This window comes from Natator depressus, chromosome 6 (assembly GCF_965152275.1).
Source record: "Natator depressus isolate rNatDep1 chromosome 6, rNatDep2.hap1, whole genome shotgun sequence".
Taxonomy (NCBI): Eukaryota; Metazoa; Chordata; order Testudines; family Cheloniidae; genus Natator; species Natator depressus.
The window spans coordinates 87328900-87356504 of NC_134239.1; the positions used below are offsets into that span (position 1 = coordinate 87328900).

The 27605-nt window shown below is 39.9% G+C and overlaps 1 protein-coding gene across 1 annotated transcript in view; it reads left to right on the forward strand.

Moving 5' to 3' along the window:
- Positions 1 to 27605, forward strand: part of TTC6 (tetratricopeptide repeat domain 6) — a 126978-nt gene that overhangs the window by 24672 nt on the left and 74701 nt on the right. Inside the window, exons 6-10 of the mRNA XM_074955883.1 lie at positions 2653 to 2862; positions 14623 to 14782; positions 18652 to 18756; positions 21731 to 21835; positions 23435 to 23497. Coding sequence (XP_074811984.1) covers positions 2653 to 2862; positions 14623 to 14782; positions 18652 to 18756; positions 21731 to 21835; positions 23435 to 23497 — 643 coding nt within the window. The remainder of the gene's footprint in view (positions 1 to 2652; positions 2863 to 14622; positions 14783 to 18651; positions 18757 to 21730; positions 21836 to 23434; positions 23498 to 27605) is intronic.

Sequence of the window (27605 nt, forward strand, 5' to 3'; positions counted from 1 at the left end):
TAAGCTGACTCTGCTTTCAATCCTACTATACTGCAAAACTTATGAACTCTTGTCCTGAAAATGTCCCCTCCACTGCTTGGGTTTCCAGGGGGTATCCTTTAATCCAGACTAGCCCATTCATCTCATGTGTGCCATGCCTGTGAATCCCCTTCTTTCATGGATACTCCTTTCTTTTTTATCCTTTTAAATTTTATCCCAAAGGCTTGATCCTGTACTCTTTATGCAGGAAAAGTTCCCACTGAGTTCAGTGAGCTTTTGCTTGGGTTGTAGGATCTGGTGAAATTTTGCATTGTTGCATTTTGCATTGTTGAGGGAACTAATGCCTTGTCTACACCACAAAAGTTGCACTTGTTTAACTAAAATCAGTTTTTAAATTATTTTAGTTAAACTGGTCCAAACACTTTTGTGGGTGTTGGCTGAAAACTATTTATATTTGTTTAACTTGTGCCTGTACATTTACTGACACATGCTAAATCAATATGAACCAGATTTAAAATGACGAAAGAGTGTTCATGCAGGGTTTTGCATTAATTTAACTAAATAATTTAAAAAACCACTTCTTTAGTTAAACCTAACTTTTTTGCACAGAATAGACATAGTTTGTTTCCCCCCCGAAGTGGTTTCTCTTTCATATAACAATTAATTAAAACATATTGAAGTATATTCCCAAATAAAAATTAAAATGTAGTTTAAGGTTTTTCAGATATTGACGAACTAAGTGGGTGTTGCAGTTTTCTTTAAAATCCATTGATGTCATTGCTGGACTGTATGATAACAATTTTCTGATTCTTGAGTTGTATTATTTTCTTCTGAGTGGTGTTATATGTTTTGCATATCCTCTTGCCTTCATTTTCTGTGGCGGCTTTATCTTTCCTCTTTGCTTTCATTCTTTTTGTAATATTATTACAACATAAATATAAAATATTATTTTAGAACATGACAAACATGGCTCTGTGTTACACTAACCTCTGTATTTTTCTGATTTAATTGTAGTTATTAGTGCTGCTTTCCCCCTTCATAAAATAAAAAAACGTTACATTCTAGCTTGTGGAGTTAGGCACAGCCCTGAGCAAGAGGGTGATGTGTAAGCTTCATGACTCCAGGGGTAACCCTGCGAGGTATCAAGAAAGTTACTCAGTGTAACTTTAACTTTGAATTTCCAGCATTCTCACACAGATGTTTCCCTTAAGTAATTGATAAACTGGAATTAAGTTTGTAAATATTTCATAATTTTGTTTGCCCATTAATTTCCTTAGATCTTAAAAAGAAAACAAAAAACAAAATATGTAAGAACAATTCAGTGAAAGGACCTTTGGTAGAATTTGTAACCTGCACAGGGATGGACTCTGCTTCTTCCTAAAAATCCACCCTCTCTAAAATCCACCCTTTCTCTCACTCGCACACATTCTCTGACCAAATGCCTCTTCCCCATTAACCCCTTCATGGCTCTCTGCAACCTATTTTCTTTCTTCATGGTGAGGGCTTCGTTGCATCTGGAGGATGATGGGGTGCATGTAACGTGGATATGTGGGAATCTCTGCACCATCACTTGGACCCTTTTTACTTCCTAGACCATCCTCATTCGCTCCAGGTGGTTTCCTGCCTGCTAGCCCGTCCCCCCCTCCCCCTCCCCCCATCATAGCTGTCTGCATCCTGGACATTTATTAACTCTGTGGAGCCCATAAAATGGGCGGAAATGCCTTTTAGGTCCTGATACATTGCCGGTTAAGTTAGTAGAAAGAGTTTCATTGACTTCAAGGGGTTTTGGATCAGGATCTTAAATGGTGGAAGTAAATAATTTTAACTTTCCAAAGTTAATCAATGGCATCAGGTCTTACAAAGCCAAGAGATGAAAACAAATGTGTTGAGTATGGGCCAGACTGTTTTGGAATTATGAACTGAAAGAAGTTAGGAAAATGTTCAAGTGAAGATAGCACCTCATTAACATAATTAAGTCCAAAACTTTATAAACATTATTTCCAAGGAACTCTGTCAAAAGATTTAGGGTTCATCTACACTGCCGCTGGGAGCGTGCTTCCCAGGTAGACAGATACTCTGCTCAAGGTAGTGCATGAAAAATAGCAGTGTGGCTGGGAGTAGCATGGGTAGCAGCTCGGGCTAGCTGCCTGAGGACAAACCCACTTGGACTCCTTGGTTACATACTAGGGTGGCTAGCCCAAGTTGCTGCTCATGCTACTTCCAGCTACACTGCTATTTTTAGTACTCTAGCTCCAGCAGACCTAGCATGTGTTTGTCTGCCCACCCTGGGGAGCACACTCCGAGCTGTAGTGTCTTACTCATGAGTTCGTGTAATGTTTCAGCATATTTACATATGTGTACAATTTAGGGGTCTTATCCTAAGTACTTACACAAGTGAAACTCTCAATGAAGCTCATAAAAGTTGTGCTTGAATCAGGAGAGTAAGACTTTGTCCTATGTAATTAATTTCTACTTTAAAGCTACTGTCAGGGATTTTAGCACCTTCTTTTCTTTTCTGTTAATTGTACAATAATTTCTACTAATTATATGTATTAAAACTTCAAATACAGTCTGTGTGATTCTAATGCAGTAGTAGAGGAATCTGTGTATGTGAAATCTAGATGTCAGAAGACAGTGAAAATGCTAAAATAGTTGATTTTTTTTGTCCCCCAGAGGTCAACATTATCCAGTTATTCATCACCTGTGTACTGCTTCTCCTAGTTTTGCACTGCCTGCTGATCTACAGCTGGCTTCAAGAGTATGTCATACTTTCAACAGAAAAGGGCATTATCTTTTATTTACAGCAAAGGATCTGGACCACCAGGAGGAAGCATCACTCTGCTCAGAAAATATTACTTTTGAAGAGCAAATTGAAAGAAATAGGTATGAACCTATAATCTGTTTTCAGTTTTAGCTTTGTAATTATAATTTAGTTTAAATGAATATTAGTTAAAGAATAACTTTTCTGAAGGCTTCATTATTTTAATATTTTATTATTAAAGAAATGTTCTGGACACAAAATGTCTTAATAGATTCTGTATTAGGCTGGCACTACAGACTTATTTTAATATTCTTGTTTATATTAATCTTTAAACCACAAACACCTAGAATTCATATTGCTCAAAACATTAAAGATATTGTTTTGCATTTGACTTATTAAAACAAATACATTTTTTAGTCAGGTTTTCAGTGAATATTTTGCAGATTTGACCTCAGTCTTGCAAATGCTTATGCTCATGCTTAAGTTTACAAACTTTAGCAGTCCCATTATTGTCAATAGGGCTACTTAAGGGAGTCATGTTATGCATGCCTATACGAATTTGGACTTTAAAGCTCAGTCCCGCAAACCCTTACTCACAGAAGACCTTACTCACACAAGTCCTGATTCTGGAAGCACTTACATTTCTGTCTATCTTTAAGCATCTGAGTAGTTCCATTGATTCCAGTGGAAAATTCATGTACATAAAGTTAAGCACAGATTGTGAGTCAACAGGATTACTTTTATGAATAAGGGCTACTCGTGGAAGAAAGCGTTGCAGGATTTTAACCTTTAATTTGTGAGTAATTTATTTAAAATGAAGTGACTGTTATGTAAAATATTTTTAAAAAATCCAGGTTAACAATGATAGTACAACATACCAAACAACAGGATGATCTGTCAACAGGTAATTTGTTTTACAAGGAACAACGATGAAACGTTAACAGTACTCTGCTTTGTTGTCCGCCTACTCATGTTTTATAGTGTTGTCACATCACTAATTTATGCCTTTCCAGTGTCATTCAGATTAGTTCCTAAATCTCTTTCTGATTTTCATACAGGTTTTTGCAGTTCCTTTCTCTTAATTGAAAAAAAGTTAAATATAAATAAGAATTATCTTTCACCTTCATTGTGTAGTGATTATTTTAGTTATATTTTTGCTGTATTTATTTGTGACTTACTGTGTTCTGTTGTTGATCGGGGGATTTAGGATTAGACACCTAATACTTTCAGATATTCCTTCACAATTTTCAGACTGGTTGTTCGCTTCTTATGGGCTGTTGATATCTCCAGATCCAGTCATACTTAAAAGATATAAAATCATTTCTGATAAGTTTGCAAATGACTCAAACATTTGTTAGAATGGTAAATAATGACGACAGGTCAGTTCTACACAGCAGTCTGGATTGCTTGCTAAAATGGGCTCACTTGAACAACATGCATTTTTAAAAATACAGGCACATGTAAGGTTATACTTCTAGGAATAAAGAATATAGGTCATGCTTGCAGGATGGGGTACTATATTTTGGAAAGCAATAACTCTGAAAGGGACTTAATAGTCATGGTAGATAATCAGCTGGAGATGAACTCCAAAGGAATACACTGGCAAAGACAGCAAACATTGTCCTTGGATGTATATGCAAGGTGATATTGCATAGATGTAGGGAGGTGATATTATGACTGTGTATGGAATTAGTGAGACTATTACTGCAATACTGCAGTCCATTCTGGTGTCCACACTTTTTAAAAAGGATGTTGACAAATTGGCTCAGAAAAGAACTATAAGAATGATTCCAGGTCTGGAAAACCTCTTGCCTTATAGTGAGAAATTAACGAAGCTCAGTCTATTCTGTTTATCCAAGAGAGTTAAGAGGTGGCCTGATCAAGGTCTATAAGCATCTGCATGGGGAGAAGGTTTCGAAAGAGAGCCTTTAATTTAGCAAACAAAGGAATGTGAGATTCTCAGTCACTTGAAGTGTTTAAATCAAGACAGAATATCTCTGAAATATAGGCTAGAGCTCAACCAGAAATTATAGACTTGATGCAAGAATCGTTTGGTGAAATTTTATGGCCTGTATTATGCCAGAGGCTCAGACCTGATGGTCATAATGAACTCTTATAGCCTTAAAATCTGTGAGTCTGTGAAAACTCTTGTGTAAAGATTTCACTTGAGCTATCAAGATGACTTAGTAGTTTTCCTTGAGTATTTTTGTCAGGCTACTGTGTTAGGTCCTTTCTTTCATTTTGATCTATGCAGACTTCTTTTCCTCCCAGTAGACTAATACTGCTCCTTTTGATTTGGGTATTCACCAGGGGTGAAGTTCTCTTAGAACCTCAGTGAGTAAAATTAGCAAAATAGAGAAGATTTTGTGTTTGTCTTCCCAGATGTGGATCTACCCCAATGAATGTGTTCATCCAATTCCAAATCTAATCAATCATTTCCATAAAGTAGATAAAAAATTCCTAACAGTGTGAAATATCTGACTGTTTTTGAATGGTGACAGCTAGGATTTATGAGGCTGTCAGTTACCTGGAAGTATGCCACCTGGTGAAACTTTGTGAAGTAAATGGTGAAGGAGGAAAAACCTTCTGTAAAGTAAGCTCTCTAACATATGACAGGTGAAACTTTCCAAGCCTCTAAAGTTTTTTTGACCCCTAAGGGTCATGGCTAGGAAGGCATGTCATGCCCCTTACTGTTGGCTGCATAACACCCATAAACTAAACTCTGTCCTTGGAACCATTTAGTCAGTTCCTTTTAGACCATAATTAGAAGGCCATTTTACAATTATTGGCTTAATTGCCACATGGAGCCAGAGGCAGATTAAGGGTTTGTGGGGCCTTGGGCCAGAGCAAGTGGGGGCCCCTGAAGTCCCCCCTCTGTCTGAAGTCCCCCCTCCCCTGCCCGGCACTCCTGCCGGGGAAATGGGGTCGAAGCGTGGGGGCAGCACCAGCTGCCCAGCGCTCCTGCCAGGGAGGGGGTCAGGGCGCGGGGGCTTGCCCTGCCCTGCCTGCCCGGGGCTTCTACTGGGGAGCAGGGTTGGGGTGCAGGGGCTTCCTCTGCTCCCCAGCAGGAGTGCCGGGCGGAGCGGGGCAAGCCTCCGCACCCTGACACCGCTCTCCGGCAGGAGCACCGGGCAGGCGGAGCGGAGCGCAGCACAGGGCTGCCCATTTTCCGGGGGTCCCCCAATTGGCTGGGGCCCCTGGGCATGGGCCCCGTTGGCCCAGTGGCTAATTCACCACTGCATGGAGCATTGGCCTTCTCACCAGTGCTGCTGGTACCTTGTGTACTGAAGAGCTCATTTCTCCTAGATCTTCCATCGCTACATCATAATCACTACCCAAATTGGAGCAGAGTGGTGACCAGGGAGATGATGATTGCTGCTTGTACTCTATTGGGCTGATGTTCTAATCTGTTGCCAAATATGGTTCTGCTGCAAAGAAGCAGGAGGATAGGGATAGCAACTCTGTGACAGAGGGTTTGACTTTCCCCCAGTTTTTTAAAAAGCTGGCAATGTTGGCTGACCCAGTTACCACTGGGCCAGGAATCTACAAGGGTTGTAGCCAAGTGATAACTGAGCCATGCAATGGGATTGCTGTGACTTTGCAAAGTATGTTGGACCAGCTAGTGAAGCATTTATGGCTGTCATCTTGTACTGTCTCCAAGGATCTTCCCTGAGGATGCTGCCAGCTATGGGTCCTTCCTTCTGCATGAAAGGAGAGTGGTTGAAATGGCCATGGTCTAAGGAAAGGCCAGCCAACTACGTGGTACTACACCTCAGAACTCTGAGCTTGAGTCATAGGATTGATTTGGAGTAAGGGGTTTACCACTCCACAGCTGCAGCCCTTCCTGTTGTGGTCTGTCTTGCCTTCCTGACTAAAAGGCAGGTTAATGTCCCTCAGAACAAGCACCCAGAGCCTAAAAAGCTAGTTTATGAAGATGTAGACCTGGCCTGACGCCAGGCATTGGCACTCCTTGGTGGGGGTGATACAGTACAGAAAATTATTGATTCAGGCTGATGCTAGCAGGTGCACTTGGCTGCAAACTTCTGCATTCCACTGGGAGGTTCAGAAAAATCTCAAAAACCTATTTTAGTTCATAGAGAACTTCTTTGGGTAAGAGGTGGAGACCTCCGTACAGAAGGCAAAGGAGTTGAAAATGCTTTACTTAGAAAGGCTTTCACATCAGTAGCTGGTTTCAGAAGACTCACTATCCCAGTGAACGTGGCATGCAGCTTCAAAAGCAGAAGCAAGAATTTCCTAAGCCATTAGCTATAATACCTCTTCCTCCCCTTCATTTTCTTTTTAAGTGACTTCTGGAAAGATCCCAACAGTTTAAGATTTGCGAGTCAGAGAATGTTAAGTAAAAATATTTATCAATATATGATGCTTTTGTATCTTGGATGCAAGAATCTAGAACAACTTTTGATGATTTTAATATTTTCAATAGTTGGCTAGTTTTCTAGATTTCTTGCTACTCAATTTGTGTTATGGCCTCAGTTTTTCACTTTTTTATTTACTAGGCATAGAAATTACCATTATATTGTATGTTTATGTTTTATCTATATGTCATTGACATTGATGGAACAACTTGCATGCTCAAGTATTTAAGCATATGCCTGACCTTGCTGAATTAAGTATAGAAAACTGAATCCTCTGGAGCACTGCCATCTTGTGGCACCACCTACTGCTTTGAAGTTGCCTGGTTTTAAATCTTTTAAGTCTACATGCCATGTGAACCTACAACCTTATAGGTACAATTTGTCCTACACCAGATAAGGCTTCTTTCAGAATATAATTGCACACACTGAACTACTGAGACATGACTAGCTCCTGCATTTGACAAATTCTACAGATACAATGAATCAAATTAGAGCAAACTTGTTTTTCTGTGCAATGGATAGTCAAAATCAAATTACACTGATGTCTGCAGTTATAACAACAATAGTTTAGTTCTCTTCATGTGTTGGTGCTAGTTTTAAGTACGTAGATTGACGCTTGTTTGTTGTAACAAAGACCAAGGAAATCTGCAGCGGTCTATTATAGAATTTATAGTGGAACTGATCAAGAAAGCTCTATCTTCAAGTTTGCCTAAGCTAGTAATGCTTATTTCATTCTTCTGTTTATCTTATACACCAATATGTTCAATTTAAACATTAAAAGAGGTATTTTGTCACCCCATTTCCAGCAAAAATATCCTACAAGATATTGTAAAAAATATCATATAGTATTGTATTTTATAAAACTCCTTTCAGCAGAATTCCTGTACTTCTCTGGGAGTGCAGATTATACTTTTTTGCCAGCAGACAGAAACACAATACTGTTATATCAGTATTACTACTTCCTAGCACTTTCCCTCAGTGTGTTTTTGTCTCCAGAAGGTCAACAGTCTGTAAGGCATTTCAGGTTACATCAACTTTTTATTGTTTGACGTAGACTTCTTAATCTGAAAACTACTTTGATCAAAAGTGCAGCATAAATAGTGAATAATTGTCTTTGTTGCTCATTTCAATTACGTCTGAACTCGGGTGTTAAGTGTGTTTTACTCAAGGGTGTTTTATATCTTTTATCATTTTAATTTATATTCATTCTATACAAACTCTCAATGGGAGTCAGAACCTGCAAAGTCTTAGAAATAAAGCGGAAACTTGAACAGCTAAAAGGCCAGACACTTGCCAAAAAGCTAGTTTTTCCTGCCATCAAGTTAAGTAACAGATCTTTCATTAAGACTTCTATTTGAAGAAAGAGAAATCTCAGATATATGTCAGAGACTGTTCAAGATCATATTACTTTCAGGTCCAAGGCCTTTCTCTCTGAGGCCCTAAGTAAGAATTACAGGTTCTTTTGTTCCAAAGTTACCTGTTTTGGACTCCTTTCAAAAATTAATCACACTCCAAATTAGAAGGCACTTTGTTTTAAACTGATGCTCAGGTATGCTAATGCCCCTTTACACTGCTCTGGTAGTGTAAAGATGTGTTAAAATGAGAGTAAATTATATATTGTGTAAATGAGAATCAGGCCAACTATATTGTGTGTGTGTGTCAGTTAGATTACAAAGAAATATGAGATGAAATAATAGAAACTTAATTGTATGAATTAAAAGAGAAACATGTTGTCGTAGCCACATTGGCACCATGATATTAGAGCGACAATGTGGGTGAGGTAATATCTTTTATTGGACCAACTGCTGTTGGTCAGAGGCAAGCTTTCAAGCTACACACAGCTCTTCTTCAGGTCTGGGAGAGGTACTCAGAGTGGCACAGCTAAATACAAGGTGGAACAGATTGTTTAGCATAAGTAGTTAACACAAATATTACCTCATTCACCTTGTCTCTACGAAGAGAAATGTCATTATTAGTTTAGCCCAGTGGTTTTTGATCTGTGGTCCGTGGACCCCTCTAGGTTCACGTGAAAGGTTGTCATTACTATAGAACAATCGTTTTCAACCTGTGGTCCGTGGACCCCTGGGGATTTGCAGACTATGTCTAAGATTTCCAAAGGGTTCCACACCTCCATTTGAATTTTTTTAGGGGTCCCCAAATGAAATAAGGTTGAAAACCACTGGTTTAGTCTTTTCAAAAACCAAAACTATATAAAGCCAGCAGATGTCACTCTGAGCATGTACTAATGAGGTTAGAATGCTCAAAAGTCAAACGTAATATATATTTTTGTGTATACATAGGTATTTAGCAATAAGTTCTCTTTCCTGTGTGTGTGTGTGTACTACCTTTCATCATTTCCATTTAGTTATATATTTTTGTGATTGTATTATTTTCATAAAGACCAATTATAACCAAAACGTTGAGTATTCAGTATGTTATGAAATCATGACAAAAATATAAATTAAAAGAAAAATATAAATATAATCCTTACTTTCTATTAAGTTAATATATTTAAAAATATGATGCAGAAATTCTCTATCGGTATAAATTCTCTATCATTTATCAAGCTGAATGCCTTTTAAAAATAGCTACTTAGCTGATAAATATTAATCAAACCTGGAAGAATGAAAATAGTAGTGGTTTTTGGGTAACCCCGTCATCCCCACTCCAAATCTGTTATTGACGAGGCACCGGGCACAAAGTGAATAGAGGTAGAGAATGGCAAAAATGCTTATTCAACGTGACAGTTTTATATACATTATGTAAGAAGTGGTTAGTAAGTTTTAATCTGAAACATCTAGACACATGGCTTTTTACTTCTTATCTTACATACTTGAGAATGTCACTTTCTAAAGTGAGATGTTCCATTTGTGTGGCATTTGCAGTAGGTGATTTTATAAAAGATAAAAAACCCTCCCAAAATGAGAATCCAAATGACAGGATAATCACTTAGGGTATAATCCAAAACCCACTGAGGACAACGGAAACCCTCCCATTGACTTTACTGCACTTTGAACTTAAATATGTACGTACTGTAAAGTATGTCAGTAACTCCATTGACTTCAGTGGGACTAATCTTTATGTTTAAAGTTATGCATGCACTAGTTAGGCCTCAATGCTGCAAACACATGCTTAAATTTAATCCTGTTAAAATAAATGGGGCTACTCACGTGCTTAAAGTTAAGCATATTCATAGGTGTTTGCAGGCTCAGGGCTGTAGGTCCAACATGCATGGGAAACACTAGTGTGGCTCTCTTGTGTCTTCACGTAATGTACATCATGGGTTTGATCTCACAAGCTTTCCTGAAATCACTTCTTTGAGTGTTTGCACGTGTCCATTCCACTGTGGGTGTGGGCGTGGACGTGCACAGTTGTTGGAACTTTTTCCCTCAATGGTACCCACTGGGGCGGCTCAAATGCCCCGTCACCATATACCACTGCATGCTGGTATGAGAGCATGGAGCCATCCCCAACCCCCTCAGTTCCTTCTTACTGCCAGTGATGGTTGTCGGAGTAATCTCAGACTTGTTGTAGTTAGCTTCCTTCACTCCTTTGTATATATACTCTCTGTTATTGTTAGGAAGTAGTTAGTTGGTTAAGTTTGTTAGTTTTAGTGATAGATTTTAGTCATAGGTGTTTTTGGACTAGTTTTCATCTTTCAATACTGGGATCAGTACCGAAATGATGCCGCATTTACCACGTTTTCAATCCTACCATTCTTGCACTAAATCTGTGCTGGTCAGTGGCCCACACCCAGCCTGTTTGAAATGTTTGGGAGAATCCCACAAAAGTCACATTTGTAAGGGATTTAAGCTCTGCTCAAGGAGAGTTAGAGTGGTGAGGCTTAAATGTTGCTCTTAAAGGCAGCACTTTGCCCCCCATCGGACTCGTCTCATGCAGAGAGAACCCCAAGTACATCAGCCTCAGTATGGAGCACACAGGAGGTGTCTGCAGCTCCTCGGTCCCATTTGCTGGTACTGAAGAAAAGGCTTACATCCTCCTCAGGCTTGGTACCTCACTTGGGGATGTCGGTGCCGAAGCCTAGTAGAGTTAGAGACTTTAAGTGACAATAAGGGTAGAGTCTCTCACTGGAGCACTCTTCAGCTAAGAAGAAGGGATTGCCAACTCCAGAGCTGTGCCAGGTCCTTTGAGGGCATCCCCTGAAAGATCTCTGCAGCAGAGCCATCAGTCATTGCTGCTCCCAACCACCCCAGAGGCATAAGCTGTCACAAGGGACCTATTTAGCCTCATGGTACTGGTATCTGCAGAGGTGTAAGAAGGTTTAAAATCAGTACTGATGCCTGTGTGACCTTCCTCTCCGTGTCAGGAACTCACAGTACTGTTACCTCCAAACTTCCACAAAGGCTGTTGCAGTCTAAGGGCAAGCCTCCAATGATATCATCAGTACCACATCCATCCTCTCCAAGCTTGGGCTACCTATCCAAAGTCCCAACTGGTTCTGCACCCCCAATGTCAGATGTTTCAGATTCTTCCTCTTCGTACTCAGAGGTGCATTCCTCTGTGTCCCATCCAAGACAGAGGGCATACCCTCCATGAGACCTTGGGTCACGCAACAGTCACAGCACTGGTCTCCTCCTCCTACGGAGCAATGGCCCAGTCAAGGTGCAGTTCCAGGCCCATATCAGTGGTCGTTCTGGACACTGTGGGGTGTCCCTGCTCCTGCTAGGACCTCCCCGCAACCATCTCATCTTTTGTCATTGAGATTGCTCTGGGGGCATCGGCACCGAGAGTATCGTTCTCCAGTACTGAGCACTGAGGTCACAAGTGTGGCTTCCTCATCACAAGTCATGGAGCAGCTACCACCTTGGAATCCTGTGCTGTCCTTTTCCTCACTGCCAGACAAGACTGTTGAGGTGCTTTGACTGAAAGCATAGGCTCTCGCCATGGCACACAGATGCTTCAGCTTCCTGGGTCGCATGTCAAGATGTACCTATATGGGTTAACACACAGGCTGCATCTCAAAAAGCTGCATGCATGGCTAGCGTCAGGGAAAGCCCCAAGTAATCATCATTTGAACTAGATGGTTCATGTACCAATGTCAGTTTTGTTGTCTCTGCATTGGTGGATGGACCCTCTGAAAGTCTGTGTGGAGGTCCCTTTTATCCCTCTGCTACGAGCCCACACTTTAGTCACAAATGCATCAGCCCTGGGTTGCAGGGCCCACATGGGGTCCCTGCAGACTCAAGGTCTCTGGTTGTCTTGGGATCTGATTGCTCATATAAGTGTCAGGGAGTTAAGAGCTTTGCGACTAGCCTGCTCAGCTTTCTTCTGACATATAGATGGAAAGAATTTGTTAATTCTAACAGACAACTCTGCGATTATGATTTACGTAAACAGACAGGAAGAAGCGCAGTCAACCCAGGAGGCAATGCCGGGAGGCAGTTTGCTTCTGGGACTCTTGTATGACCAATTCAGTTAATCTCTGGGCTGCTTACCTTCCAGGGAAGCAGAATACATTAATAGATTGATTGAGCAGGACTTCTCTGATCACCATGAGTGGTCTTTATGCCCTGATATCACCAGATCCATCTTCCAGCTCTGGGGGACTAGTAACATGGACCTGTTCACAGCAAAGTCTAACCGAAAATACCATTGGTTTTGTTCCGGGGAGGTATCAGACCAGTCTAGTTGACGTGTTTTCTGTTATCCTAGAAGGACCCCCTCCTGTATGCCTTCCTTCTGATTCCCTTGCTGTCCAGAGTTTTGTTCAAAGTCAAACAAGACCATGCTCATCTCATCCCTATAGCACCAGTGTGACCTCGACAATACTGGTTCTTGACCCTACTGACCTTGTCAGTCAAGCCCCTGTCTCTCCCATTGGATCTAGATGTGATTTTGCAGGACCGCGGCTGCCTGCTCCATCCCAGCCTAGAAGCCCTCCATCTGACAGAATGGATGCTTCATTGCTAATGCTTTGGAGAATCCTGTTCTAAGGAAGTCCCTGAAGTGCTTCTGAATAGCAGAAAACCCTCAACTAGGGGCATGTACCGTAGTAAATGGAAGTGCTTCTCCATTTCATCCTGTCAGAAAGGCATATCCCCAGAGCATGCACCCCGGAATCTTGTACTGGACTGTCTTCTATACCTAAAACATCAGAGTTTGGAGATTAGCTCTGTATTAGTACATCTGGCATCTTTCTCAGCCTTCCACATTTTGGTGGATAATAAATCCTTTTTCTTCAACCCATTGTTACCAAATTCCTAAAGAGTTTGATCAGATTGTACCCATATGCCGAAGATCCTATCCCTCCTTGGAATCTGAACTTGGTTCTAGCAAAGTTAATGGGACTGCCATTTGAACCCCTTGAAACTTGCTCTCTATGAAGGTAGCATTTTTACTTGCCATTATCTCAGCCAGAAGGGTGGGCAAGTTGAGAGCTCTAGTGTCAGAGCTTCCCTATCCAGTTTTCCATAAGGATAAAATTTATCTCTGCCCTCACCCAAAATTTGTCATCAAGGTAGTCTTTAATTTTCATGCTAACCAGGCAGTCTTTTTGCCTACATTCTTCCCGATACCCCATGTGCATAGAGATGAGGAAAGACTTCATTTGTTCGATGTGAGAAGGGCTTAAGCTTTTTATCTGGAGAGTACTAAGTTCTTTAGAATCTCCACGCAGCTGTTCATTACGGTTATGGACATGGTTAAGTTTTCACTTAGAGAATCTCATCCTGGATCTCTTTGTGCATTTGTTTATGCTACCAGTTGCTGGAGTATTGATGCATTCTACTAAAACATAGGCAACTCCAGTGGCTTTCTTGACACAAGTGCTGATCATAGCTATTTGTAAATCAGAAACTTGGTAATCAGTTTACACTTTTGCTTCTCATTATGCCATTTCCCATCAGTCCAGGGACAATACCAATTTTTAATAGGTTGTCCTTCAATCACTTTTCAGGTAGACTCCGAGTTCACCTCTATGTTTGTCTGCTTGTGAGTCACCTACAGTGGAATGGACATGTGCAAGGACTCAAAGAAATAAAAACTGTTACCTACCTTTCTGTAACTGTTGCTCCTCGAGATGTTTTGCACATGTCCATTCCACGACTTGCCCTCCTTCCCCTCTCTATCAAAATCACCTAGTACGAAGGAACTGAGGGGAGTTAGGGGGAGCTCCGTTCTCTTATACCAGCATGCAATAGTGTATGCAACAGAGGGAGTTCAAGCCGCCCCAACAGATACCACTGAGGAAAAAAGTTCTCCGACAACTGTGCATACAGTGGACACGCACCTACAGTAGAATGGACATATGCAACACATCTTGAAGAACACCAGTTACCCAAAGGCAGGTAACCATTTTATTCCTGACATCTCCCCTTCTAAGGAAAGAACTTGAGTAATTTTATTTATTTTATTTATTCCTTCACCTTTGGTTTAGTCACAAGGGAAACTAATTTAAAATTTGAATTAAGTAACATTACATTATTTTTTTTAGTATTTCAAGTAACTGATATTTGAGTAGTTTATTCATGTTTTATTCCACTTTAGAATTTGTTATGATGGAGTTCCTGTTTCAGAACTATATCAGGATAATCAGAAAGATGGAATTAATGTTTTGCCTCCACATACATCAAAAAGTCTAACAGAATGGCAAAAAATAGCTGCCTATTATATTGAAAAGCCACGACTGGAACTGTTAGGAGAGAAAGTAAGAACTAATTTTGATAAAAATGTACACTGTTTGTGCAGTTTTACAAATAATTACACAGAGCCTGAAAACAAATTCCGAAATCATTTTGTTAGTGTGTGTCACTCAGGAATTCAATGACACACACTAATGACACATTTTATGTGTCATTTATATGTTGTAATATGAAGTCTTTTATATGCTGTAATAAATCACCCTCATCCCCAGTTCTTTATATGAAATATTATTACATGGGAACATAGGAATTTCCCTACTCGATCAGACGTGGTCCCAGCATTCTGTTGCAGTCAGTGGCTAGTACCAGATGCTTCATAGGAAGGAGCAAGAACAGCTGGTTCCTAAAGAGGCTTCCTCTTAACCCCCAATAATTAGAGGTTGGCTTGTGCTCTGAAGTGTGAGGGCTTATATCCCATCCAACACTTAATTTAAAAAATATAATATCCTAACATAACTCTGGATATTATTGTTATCCATACATTTTTCGAAACTTTTTTTTTAATCCTCCTAAGCTGTTGGCCTCAATTATATCATGAGGCAATGAATTCCACATGCTGTGTGTGCATTTTGCTAAAAAGTATTTCTTATATCTGTTTTAAATTTGGCAACTTATTATTTAAAGGGAAACTGCACTGGTTTTGGTTGCACTGAACAACAAATATTTAAGATGGTAAGAAATATTTGAGGCCATAGATAAACCAAAATGTTTGTTTTAAAGTAGGGCTGTCAAGCGATTAAAAAATTAATCTCGATTAATCGCATGATTAATTGCACTGTTAATAATAGAATACCATTTATTTAAATTTTTGGATGTTTTCTACATTTTCAAACATATTGATTTCAGTTACAACACAGAATACAAAGTGTACAGTGCTCACTTTATATTTATTTGTGATTACAAATATTTGCACTGTAAAAAACAAAAGAAATAGTATATTTAATTTACCTAATACAAGTACTTTAGTGCAATATCTTTATCGTGAAAGTTGAACTTACAAATGTAGAATTATATAGGAAAAAAAAACTGCATTCAAAAATAAAACAATGTAAAACTTTAGAGCCTACAAATCTACCCAGTCCTGCTTCAGCCAATCGCTGAAATTTGGTTACATTTGCAGGAGATAATGCTGCCCGCTTCTTGTTTACAATATCACCTGAAAGTGAGAACAGGCGTTCGCAGGGCACTGTTGTAACCGGCGTTGCAAGATACTTATGTGCCAGATGCACTAAAGATTCATATGTCCCTTCATGGTTCAACCACCATGCTAGAGGATGTGTGCCCATGCTGATGACGGGTTGTGCTCGATAACGAAAGCAGAGCGGACCAACACGTATTCATTTTCATCATCTGAGTCAGATGCCACCAGCAGAAGGTTGATTTTCTTTTTTGGTGGTTCGGATTCTGTAGTTTCCACATCAGAATGTTGCTCTTTTAAGACTTCTGAAAGCATGCTCCACACCTCACCCCGCTCAGATTTTGAAGGCACTTCAGATTCTTAAACCTTGAGTGGAGTGCTGTAGCTATTTCTAGAAATCTCACATTGATACCTTCTTTGCGTTTTGTCAAATTTGCTGTGAAAGTGTTCTTAAAGCGAACATGTGCTGGGTCATCCTCTGAGAATACTATAACATGAAATATATGGCAGAATGTGGGTAAAACAGAACAGGAGACATACAATTCTCCCTCAAGGAGTTCAGTCACAAATTTAATTAATGCGCTGTTTTTTTAATGAGCATCATCAGAATGGAAGCATGTCTTCCAGAATGGTGGTTGAAGCATGAAGGAGCATATGAACGTTTAGCATATCTGGCATGTAAATACCTTGCAACGCTGGCTACAGAAGTGTAATGCAAACGCCTGTTCTCGCTTTCAGGTAACGTAAATAAGAAGCAGGCAGCAGCATCTCCCGTAAATGTAAACAAACTTGCTTGTCTTAGCGATTGACTGAACAAGAAGTAGAACTGAGTAGATGTATAGGCACTAAAGTTTTACATTGTTTTGGTTTTGAGTGCAGTTATGTAACAAAAAAAATCTACATTTGTAAGTTACACTTTCACAATAGAGATTGCACTTCAGTACTTGTATGAGGTGATGTCATAAATATAAAGGGAAGGGTAAACCCCTTTAAAATCCCTCCTGGCCAGAGGAAATCTCCTCTCACCTGTAAAGGGTTAAGAAGCTAAAGGTAACGTCGCTGGCACCTGACCAAAATGACCAATGAGGAGACAAGATACTTTCAAAAGCTGGTAGGAGGGAGAGAAACAAAGGGTATGTGTGTCTGTCTATATTCTGTCTTTGCCGGGGATAGACCAGGAATGAAGCCTTAGAACTTTTAGTAAGTAATCTAGCTAGGTACGTGTTAGATTATGATTTCTTTAAATGGCTGAGAAAAGAATTGTGCTGAATAGAATAACTATTTCTGTCTGTGTATCTTTTTTGTAACTTAAGGTTTTTGCCTAGAGGGGTTCTCTATGTTTTGAATCTAATTACCCTGTAAGGTATCTACCATCCTGACTTTACAGGGGGGATTTTTTTTTATTTCTATTTACTTCTATTTCTATTAAAAGTCTTTTTGTAAGAAAACTGAATGCTTTTTCATTGTTCTCAGATCCAAGGGTTTGGGTCTGTGGTCACCTATGCAAATTGGTGAGGCTTTTTATCCAACATTTCCCTGGAAAGGGGGGGTGCAAGTGTTGGGAGGATTGTTCATTGTTCTTAAGATCCAAGGGTCTGGGTCTGTAGTCACCTAGGCAAATTGGTGAGGCTTTTTACCAAACCTTGTCCAGGAAGTGGGGTGCAAGGTTTTGGGAAGTATTTTGGGGGGAAAGACGTGTCCAAACAGCTCTTCCCCAGTAACCAGTATTTGTTTGGTGGTGGTAGCGGCCAATCCAAGGACAAAAGGGTGGAATATTTTGTACCTTGGGGAAGTTTTGACCTAAGCTGGTAAAGATAAGCTTAGGAGGTTTTTCATGCAGGTCCCCACATCTGTACCCTAGACTTCAGAGTGGGGGAGGAACCTTGACAGGTGAATTGAAAAATACTATTTCTTTTATCATTTTTACAGTGCAAATATTTATAATAAAAATAATATAAAGTGAGCACTGTACATGTTGTATTCTGTGCTGTAATAGAAATCAATATATTTGAAAATGTAGAAAAACATCCAAAATATTTAATACATTTCAATTGGTATTGTTTAACAGTGCAATTAATTGTGATTAATTTTTTTAATCACAATTAATTTTTTTGAGTTAATTGCGTGAGTTAACTGCGATTAATCGACAGCCCTACTTTAAAGTTTTATAAAGCTAAGTTTTTAAGTAGAGTGATCATGTCTGAACCAAATGCTGGAACCTGCCATCTTCTGAAAAGTTATATCATTTGTAACAATGGCAGTGTGTGAGACATGAGAATCTGCTAGTCGGTTTCTTATCTGCTTTAGTATTGATTTAGCAATAAGAAGGAAAACTTTTAATATTTACAATTGAAAATATTTGTTTTAAGTATTAGGGTTTCTTTTAATTGTTAAATGATTAGTAAAACAGGTTAGAAACTTGTAGTTCCTTCACGTTGCTAGTGCCAAAAATGACCTCACTTTTCTGCATGATAGCCAATGCCAGCATTAGGTTGAGAAATGCCAATTAACAATTAATTAAAAATTTTAGAGAGCTACACTGAATAGTTTATTTTGGCGTAGAAGTGTGTTTCATCTCTTGAAATTTCATTATTCTGGTTGCAGCTTTCCTCAAAAGCATATTAAGTGGACTTTGGCATTTTTTCACCAAACAGTTATATTCAGATAATAATAATATAAAGACATTTAATGTTTAGCTTGGTTTTAGTAGCTAACTGTAGTTTGTTGGTTTTGAAGGTTTCTGTTTATCCAGGAACTCTAAAAATGTTTTGGGCTCCAGCTCCACCAAAATTTTCTGCTCCACTATCTTTCATGAAGGAAACCTTATTTCCTACGTATGAGGTAAATATTTTAAATGTTTTCTGTGTATTGTTACCTTTTGAAGATATATACCACTCTAATTGTAGTTATTTATACTACTATTTGTATTAGAGTTTCTGTATTAATATCTATAGATGATACTATGTATGATCTGTTGTTATAGTATGTATTGCATAATTTGCTGTGGTTTTAAGTTCAGTCTCTGGAATAATAGAATTTCCAGTAGTAATTATGCTATATGTTATAGTGGCCACCTTTGATATGGTATAGTGTTTATTTTAATTACATTGTAATATATACGACCTTTACCACTTAATGCTTTTATATGCTAGTACGTTGTTTTTCAATGTGTGTTTTTTCTTTTAATAAAACTTATAAAGCTACTTTACATGAAGTCGCTTGTACAGAATCCTATCACTGGTTCCTATTAAAATGTGATAACCCCTCCTCCCCTCTCCCCAGCATTTTAGACAGAGAAAACAATTTTAGAAAATGTCAGTGTGTTTTTAAACTTTGTAATGTTGTTGTGCAATAAAATCTTCGTAATGCAAACATGTTTGACAGCCGACATGCCATCCAAGCTAATGGGCATATCTAGTGCCTGGTGCTGGCACTCAAAGTCATTACTCTGCACCTTTGCTGGGACCAGTGGCTATAGAGAAGCCAGCAATCCATATACAATATCCAGTGCAAGAGATGCAGTAAAAAGAGGCATTCTTTCTTATGCATAGGGGAGTCTACAGCAGGAACAGACCTGGGATTGTTAGCTCCTATGCCAGTCCCTCTCAGTCTCATCATGAGGGGGTACAGCCAGAGTGAGCTGTGCTCTGCCTATCCCTAACTGTTAGTGCGTTGAGGACCATTGCCTGTGGCATAAATTACCAAGGCCCATGGAGGAGCTGTTTAGAGAATCAGGGAGCACCAGCCAGCTTGGTGGTAGCTTCACTTGCTGTCACACCAAATAGATTTTGACCATAACAGAGAATCTGCCTGCAGTGTCTGCACATCTTAAATGTGAACTAAATAGCAATTCTTTAAAAACTTTAGTAGGGCTGTCGATTAATCGCAGTTAACTCATGTGATTAACTAAAACTGGAAATCATCTTCTGGAAATCATCTAGAAATCCATCTTTCTACATTTGGAATTCCATCAGAAATCCATCTTTCTACATTTTCAAATATATTGATTTCAGTTACAATACAGAATACAAAGTGTACAGTGCTCACTTTATATGATTTTTTATTATAAATATTTGCACTGTAAAAATGATAAACAAAATAAATAGTATTTTTCAATTCACTTCATACAAGTACTGTAGTGCAATCTCTTTATCATGAAAGTACAACTTACAAATGTAGATTTTTTTTTTTGTTACATAACTGCGCTCAAAAACAAAACAATGTAAAGCTTTAGAGCCTACAAGTCCACTCAGTTCTACTTCTTGTTCAGCCAATCACTCAGACAAACAAGTTTGCTTACATTTGCAGGAGGTAATGCTGCCCGCTTCTTGTTTACCATGTCACCTGAAAGTGAGAACAGGCATTCGCATGGAACTTTTGAAGCTGGCATTGCAAGGTATTTACATGCCAGATATGCTAAACATTAATATGCCCCTTCATGCTTCGGCCACCATTCCACCGGACATGCTTCCATGCTGATGATGCTCGTTTAAAAAAAAAGCGTTAATTAAATATGTGACTGAACTCCTTGGGGGAGAATTGCATGTCTCCTGCTCTGTTTTATCCGCATTCTGCCATAGATTTCATGTTATAGCATACTCGGGTGATGACCCAGCACTTGGTCATTTTAAGAACACTTTCACTGCAGATTTGACAAAATACAAAGAAGGTACCAATGTGAAATTTCTAAAGACAGCTACAGCACTCCACCCAAGGTTTAAGAATCTGAAGTGCCTTCCAAAATCTGAGAGGGAGGAGCATGCTTTCAGAAGAGTTAAAAGAGCAACACTCTGATGCGGAAACTACAGAACGTGCACCACCAAAAAAGAAAATCAACCTTCTGCTGGTGGCAGTTGTCTCAGATAATGAAAATGAACATGCATTGGTCTGCACCGCTTTGGATCATTATCGAGCAGAACTCGTCATTGGCCTGGGCATATGCCCTCTGGAATGGTGGTTGAAGCATGAAAGGACATATGAATCTTTAGTGCATCTGGCACGTAAGTATCTTGTGACGCCAGCTACAACAGTGCCATGTGAACGCCTGTTGTCGCTTTCACATGACATTGTAAACAAGAAGCGGGCAGCATTACTGCCTGCAAATGTAAACAAACTTGTTTGTTTGAGTGACTGGCTGAACAAGAAGTAGGACTGAGTGGACTTGTAGGCTCTAAATTTTTACATTGTTTTATTTTTGAGTGAAGTTATTTTTTGTACATAATTCTACATTTGTAAGTTCAACTTTCATGATAAAGATATTGCACTAAAGTATTTGTATTAGGTGAATTGAAAAATACTATTTATTTTGACAGGTTTCAGAGTAGCAGCCGTGTTAGTCTGTATTCACAAAAAGAGAAGGAGTACTTGTGGCACCTTAGAGACTAACAAATTTATTCCACTGAATGCATCTGATGAAGTCAGCTGTAGCTCACGAAAGCTTATGCTCAAATAAATTTGTTAGTCTCTAAGGTGCCACAAGTACTCCTTTACTATTTATTTTGTTTTAATTACAGTGCAAATATTTGTAGTGAAATAATATAAAGTGAGCACTGTACACATTGTATTCTGTGCTGTAATTGAAATCAATATATTTTAAATGTAGAAAATATCCAAAAATATTTAAATAAATTGTATACTATTGTTGTTCAACAGTGCAATTAATCGTAATTAATTATTTTTTTAATCGCTTGACAGCCCTAAACTTTAGATTAGCTATAGTATGTTCTTTAGTAATTGGCATATTGCTATATTTACTGTAGCTGACTAAAATTTTAATAGTAATGTAAAATTAATAGTAAATATGTTAATATTACAGAGCAATGTTATTGAGGGTGTTGTAACTGAAGACTTTTCTGCTGACCTTCAAGATGAAGAAGACTCAGAGTCTGAGGATGATCTTGACATCTACAATTATATGGTGGTATGTATGTATCTCAGTAAGATAGCTTTCAATTTAAATTATTCCCAGTTGCTTCCTTTTCAAGAGTTAAGGGCTTACCAAAAACATTTGTAATCTTTGGATAAATCTGTTATACTCAAAGATACTTTTTGTCAGTTAACTGTTTCCCTGTCTTTCCCCCTTCTGGTCCCAGCCAGGAACTGCCTGCCATGCTTAGCCCCTGCAACTCCTTTTATCTGAGGCTGCTGTGTTCTGATTGGCTTCTTCCCTGCAGCCTTTCTAGGCAGCCTGGAGGACTAACCTTCACTGCTCCTTTCCTGGGGCAAGGTGTGGTAGGACTGAGAGGCCTCCAGCAGGGAGCCTCAAAGGTCCTGGTTCACCCTGTCACACTACTATAAAAGTATTATATGATACTGTAGGATTCTCTGTAATGCAATTAACAGTTGTTTTGGAAAGAAGTGTAACTGAAAGGAGTTTATCATCCAAGGTTTGTCTTCACTAGAAAGGTAGGTTGTGTTAGAACCCAATTTTGAGTCATGTTATCTCACATGCTGTTAAGCATGGCTTTGCAGTCAAGGATCTCTGTGTTTAACATTGTGTCAGCTGATTGTGGGTAAACTACTGGAACCATATATTTAACCATGACAAGCTGACACAATGTTAAACATGCCTTGTCCCTGAGTTCACTGTCTACTGCAAAGCAGCATTTAACATCAGGTTAACTAATACAGCTCCTGAAAGGCATGTTCTAACTTAATTTAATTTTCAAGTGAAGAATAGCCCTTTAATGACATCACTGCACATTCTGGCCTGACCAGGAGCTCAGCAGGCATACATGCTGCTGCTGGGACAATTGCATTAGCTCATTGGAACATACCTACTGAAAAGCAGTATATACCTGAGCTTCATGCAACTCATGCTCACGTGCAAAACTGCGATGGCAATCTCAACAGAATTAAGGCAGAATAATTTTCCAAATGAATGGTCTATGTGATAGTTAGATGTGCTAATCTGTAAATATAAAACATATGAGGTCACTATTAAGTTTTTGCATTAGATTATGAATTTGATACAGTTGCTTTTTTATACCTGTTGAAGATGAAGTGAATACCCTATAGACTATTGGAGTGTGTCATTGACCACATTGTAGGTAATGTGAAGGTAGGAAGGAATGTTAGAGACTTTACCTTTAGCTTCTTATTTACATGCTTTCAAGATTTAAGGGAGGTGAGTGTGTCCTCATGCAACCTAAGATATTAAACTAACTAAATTTTTTGTTTGTGGTAATATTTTATGGTATGTACTGAATAACATAACTATAACTATATTAAGCTCTATGTCTAACAAGAAAACCAAGATTTGATAATAAGAAATATGTGTAACATAGTCACTTAATGTTTTCTTGCTTTTGTTTTAATTTTAACTTTGTAATCCTAGTGTTGTGTTAACATAGTTTTTGCATAAATTCATATCATAAAACCAGCTCTAAAACAGAAAATTTGTCAGGAAGAACTATCATTCTTATTGAAAATTGTGTAATTAAGAATGGAGTAAATGAAGACTCCACTTTTACTCGGCATGGACTATGATAGACCTATTTTCATTTTATTTTATTTGTAGGCAAAAAGCACACTAAGAAGAAGCCATTCCTGCCTAGATTTTTATGCTTCTGAAAAATTAAAGGTACTGTAATTTAGTCACTTTTATTTATTTTTTCCTTTAGATTTTATAGACCAGTTTTTATCCTTTTGGTGCTTGATTGTTTCAATCTGCAGTAAATTTTAAGAAAGAGAAAACTTCCAGCATAATAATTCTGTATAAGAAATATTTACAGTTAACTGCTTTTCTAAAGTTTTCCTTTCTGCTTAATTTAAAAAAAATGAGATTAAATCAAAGTTCTCTTTCAAGTGGATTGCACTTTTAATATCAAAATAGAAAGCTGGAGGTCTGTATTGAGAGTCTCCTGTTGACTTCAGAGGGAATTGGCTAGCGCCTTTATTCATGTGAGTAGTATTTACCTACTTAATCACATATAAGTTGGACAAGATCTGTGAGTAAAGGTTTGCTTCTTAGATTCTAACCAGATTGGAATAGCAACATTGTGGATTTTTTTCTATCTGTAAAGTGCCATGCATATTTAAGGTACTATAGAAATAAATAATATTTCTAGCAACCTGTCAAATTGCATGACAGCAATAAATTATGCATATTTTGTTTACCAATCGTGCAACCTATGCAAGACTTTGACCTTAACAGCATTATAAGGGTAATATTTTATTAAGGCAGATCAGTTTGTGGACTCTATTTAAGATGACCCTTTCCTGCCAGGGAAGGGATTGTGAATAGATTGCAGGGAATGTAACGTGGTGCCTGGAAGGGATGTGTGTGTATGGTGGGGAGGAGAATGTGAAAGCAACTGGCAAGAAGTAGGGCTTCCCACTTCCTTGGGAAGTCAACTCCCAAGCTGGCTTGGGAATCTTGGTGCTCTGGGGTACCCAACACTGGGGCAAGGAGCCTCAGCAGTTGCTTACTGAAACTGACATTCTTGTTAGTTTCACTGCTGCACTACTGCTGGACCTGGGAATTTATTTCATTTCGGGAACACAATATGTTGCTGTTTCTGAAACATTTTTTAGGGTTTCTGATTTGCAAGAAATTTTGAAAAATTTGGTTTTGTTGTTCAGAATTAAACCAAATATTGAAATGCTAAAATGTATTGCGTGTTACGACTCATGGTTCTCAAACCCAGGCCTGCAGCGTTCATGGTAGCAGCCAGTTTTCAACCTTCCATCTAGCTGTCTGCTGACAATCACTCACCTGGACCCATAAAGCTCATCCCCAGTGTGAGGTTTGGAACCTGAGGTTTGATTGGCAGAGTCTCAGAGGGGCTGATTGGCCTGCTCCACCTTGCTCTGGACTTTCTGCCTTGTGCTTCCTGCCACTGCTCCGCCTGCTTGATTTCCTGGCATCCTGACTTGGCTTGACTCCAGGCATCTGACTTGTGGTTCCTGGCTTATGGTTTTGCTTCAGCCTCTGACCCTCGGGTATCCTGACCTGGCCTGACTCTTGTTCCTGATTCATGATTCTGATGTCCAGTTTGTCTTCTGTCTCTGATGCCAAGGTATCCTGACCCAGCCTGACTCTGGTTCCCAACTTGTGGTTCTGATCTCCAGTTTGTCTCCTACTTCTGATCTCCTGGTATTGTGGCCCAGCGGACTTTTGACTGGTCTTGTGACTGCCGACTCTGGCTCTGACCACTAAGTCTGGCTGCCTGTGACCCAGATGTGACAGGTTATTTGGACCAGACTAACCCTGAAGAGCAAGAAGGATGAAACCAGCAGCACCACCAGAAGCACCTGAGTTGCTCAAATTGGCCCTCTCTGCTCAGGCAGATCATCAAGAACTGCAGGCCCAAGTTGCGCCGCTGGCCTCAGACAACCAGCAGCTGCAGGAGCAAGCGAGGCAGCTCAGTATGAAAAATACTGTGCAGCTAACACAGCCTGCAGTGCCTTGCCCTGAACAGGGGCTTGCGATACCCTTGCCTGAACGGTTCGATGGGAACCCCCGGTTGTTCCAGGGATTCATGAACCAATGGTGCCTTATGTTTCTGATACATCCCCAAATATATGCCTCTAACTGGGCCAAGATAGCCTTGGTAATCAGCCTGCTGACAGGAGATGAATTAGACTGGGCCTCCCTGCAGCTGGTAGTCCCATATGCCAGTGCTGTCAAACTGGGTTGGCTTTTTCTATTTGATGTCAACCATCTTCCATGACCCAGCTCAAATGACGGAGGCCATCCTGAGGGACTCCAACAGAGGCACAGCACAGTGGCCTCCTAAGTGGCGCACTTCCACCGCCTCCCAGCAGATACAGAGTGGAATGAAGCAGCGCAGCTGTACTAGTTCCAGTTGAGCTTGTGGGAAGAAATCAAAGATGAACTGGCCCACATAGAGAAACCTACAGGCTTAGATGCCTTGAGGACCTTACCATCCACACAGATAATTGGTTGCAAGAACAAAATGAGGAGAAAAGACGTTTCCTACAGCCCTCCTATCTGTGAACTGTGACTTTCTCTATCGCCCGCGAAACCAGTCTGGCTCATCAGTGATTTACAGCTGAAGAAAAGGAACAGCTTCGTCAATGCCATCTGTGCTTCTACTATGGTGAACCTGGCCACCCTATCTCAGCCTGGGCAGTATGAATGCCGAGGAGCATGGGAAACAAGCTGGTCCAGGCATGGTGGTGGGAACCAGCTTGGGCCTTTAGAGAAGAGAACTTCCCCATATCCTAGTCCCTTACTGACACACACCCTGAGCCCTATCCAGGGGCTTCTCATTTGCAGTGCCTGTCCACCTGCACATCCTGGGGGACCCACAACAGATGTCCCTCGAACAGGCCCTCATCAATTTTGGAGCAGCAGACAATTTAATGGATGCAGCTACAGCTTGGGCCCTACAGATTCCTGCTGCACAAGGCCATGCCTGACATGATTGAAACTCTTGATGAAACTGTCTTCAGGTCTAGTTGTGGAAGATACTCTCCCAATGGAGACCATTATTGAGGGACACAGAAAAATAATGCAATTCCCTGCATTTTCCCAGATCCTTGGCATCTCCTGGCTGCACCTTATTCACTGGCGAGCGCAGAAGGTCATTTTCCTGTCAGAATTTGGTGGACAGCATGGTCAGGGACTAGTGAATGTTGTATCCAAACCCAAGTAGGCTCAAGTAGGTGTAGTTGCCTCCATTGAAACACTTGCTGGGGGAATGATGGAACTTACCTCCCAAGCACCAGAACTATGTCTTTGAGAATAACAATGCAGAAAGCCTCCCTCCACGTTGGGACAATTACTGAGCCCTAAATACGATAACAATCTGGAACCATTACCCACTACCCTGATCCCTGAGTTGTTGGACCATGTGGAGGCTGCCCGCATATTCACTATACTGGATCTCCAGAGAGTTTACAGTCTCATCTGTATCTGAGAAGGGGCTATATGGAATACTGCCTTTCAGACCTGCTATGGCCAGTTGAATATTCAGCTATGCCATTTGGACTGACTAGTGCCCCAGCAATGTTCCAGCACTTCATTTACAATGTGCTACAAGACCTACTGGACCAGATTGTGATAGTATATTTAGATAATATATTGATCTCGGATGATCTGGACCAACACACCACTTATGTCTGTACAGTCCTAGAGAGACTACAACAACACAGACTCTATGCTAAACTTGACAAGTGCATATTGGATCAGATTTCTTCTGAATTCCTGGGTTTCATCCTGTCTCCAGAAGGAATCAAGATGGATACGTGCAAGGTCCAGGCTATCTGCGACTGGTTAGCCCCCTGATGTGTGCATGACCTGTAATATTTTTCAGGCTTTGTGAACTTTTAGTCGAGATTCATTTTGAATTTTTCAAAACATGCCAAGCCCCTCACTGTCCTACTCTGGAAAAATGCCTGGTTCCATTGTTTGTTAGAGGCCCAGCATGGATTTGAACAGTTGAAGCTTGCCATCACCACTGCTCCTGTATTGGCCCTCCCAGACATGATACAAGCTTTGATTGTGGAAGCCATTTCTAGTATGGCAATCGGGGCAGTCCTCTCCCAAAGGCATGGACCTGAAAAAATACTGCACCCCATCTCCTACTGTTTGAGGAAGCTTACCCCTGCAGAGAGAAACTATAAAATCTTGGAGAAGCAGCTCCTGGCAATTAAGACCGCCTTTGAAGACTGAGGATACTACTTGGAGGGGGTCTGTCTTCGGATCCAAGTGTTTACTGATC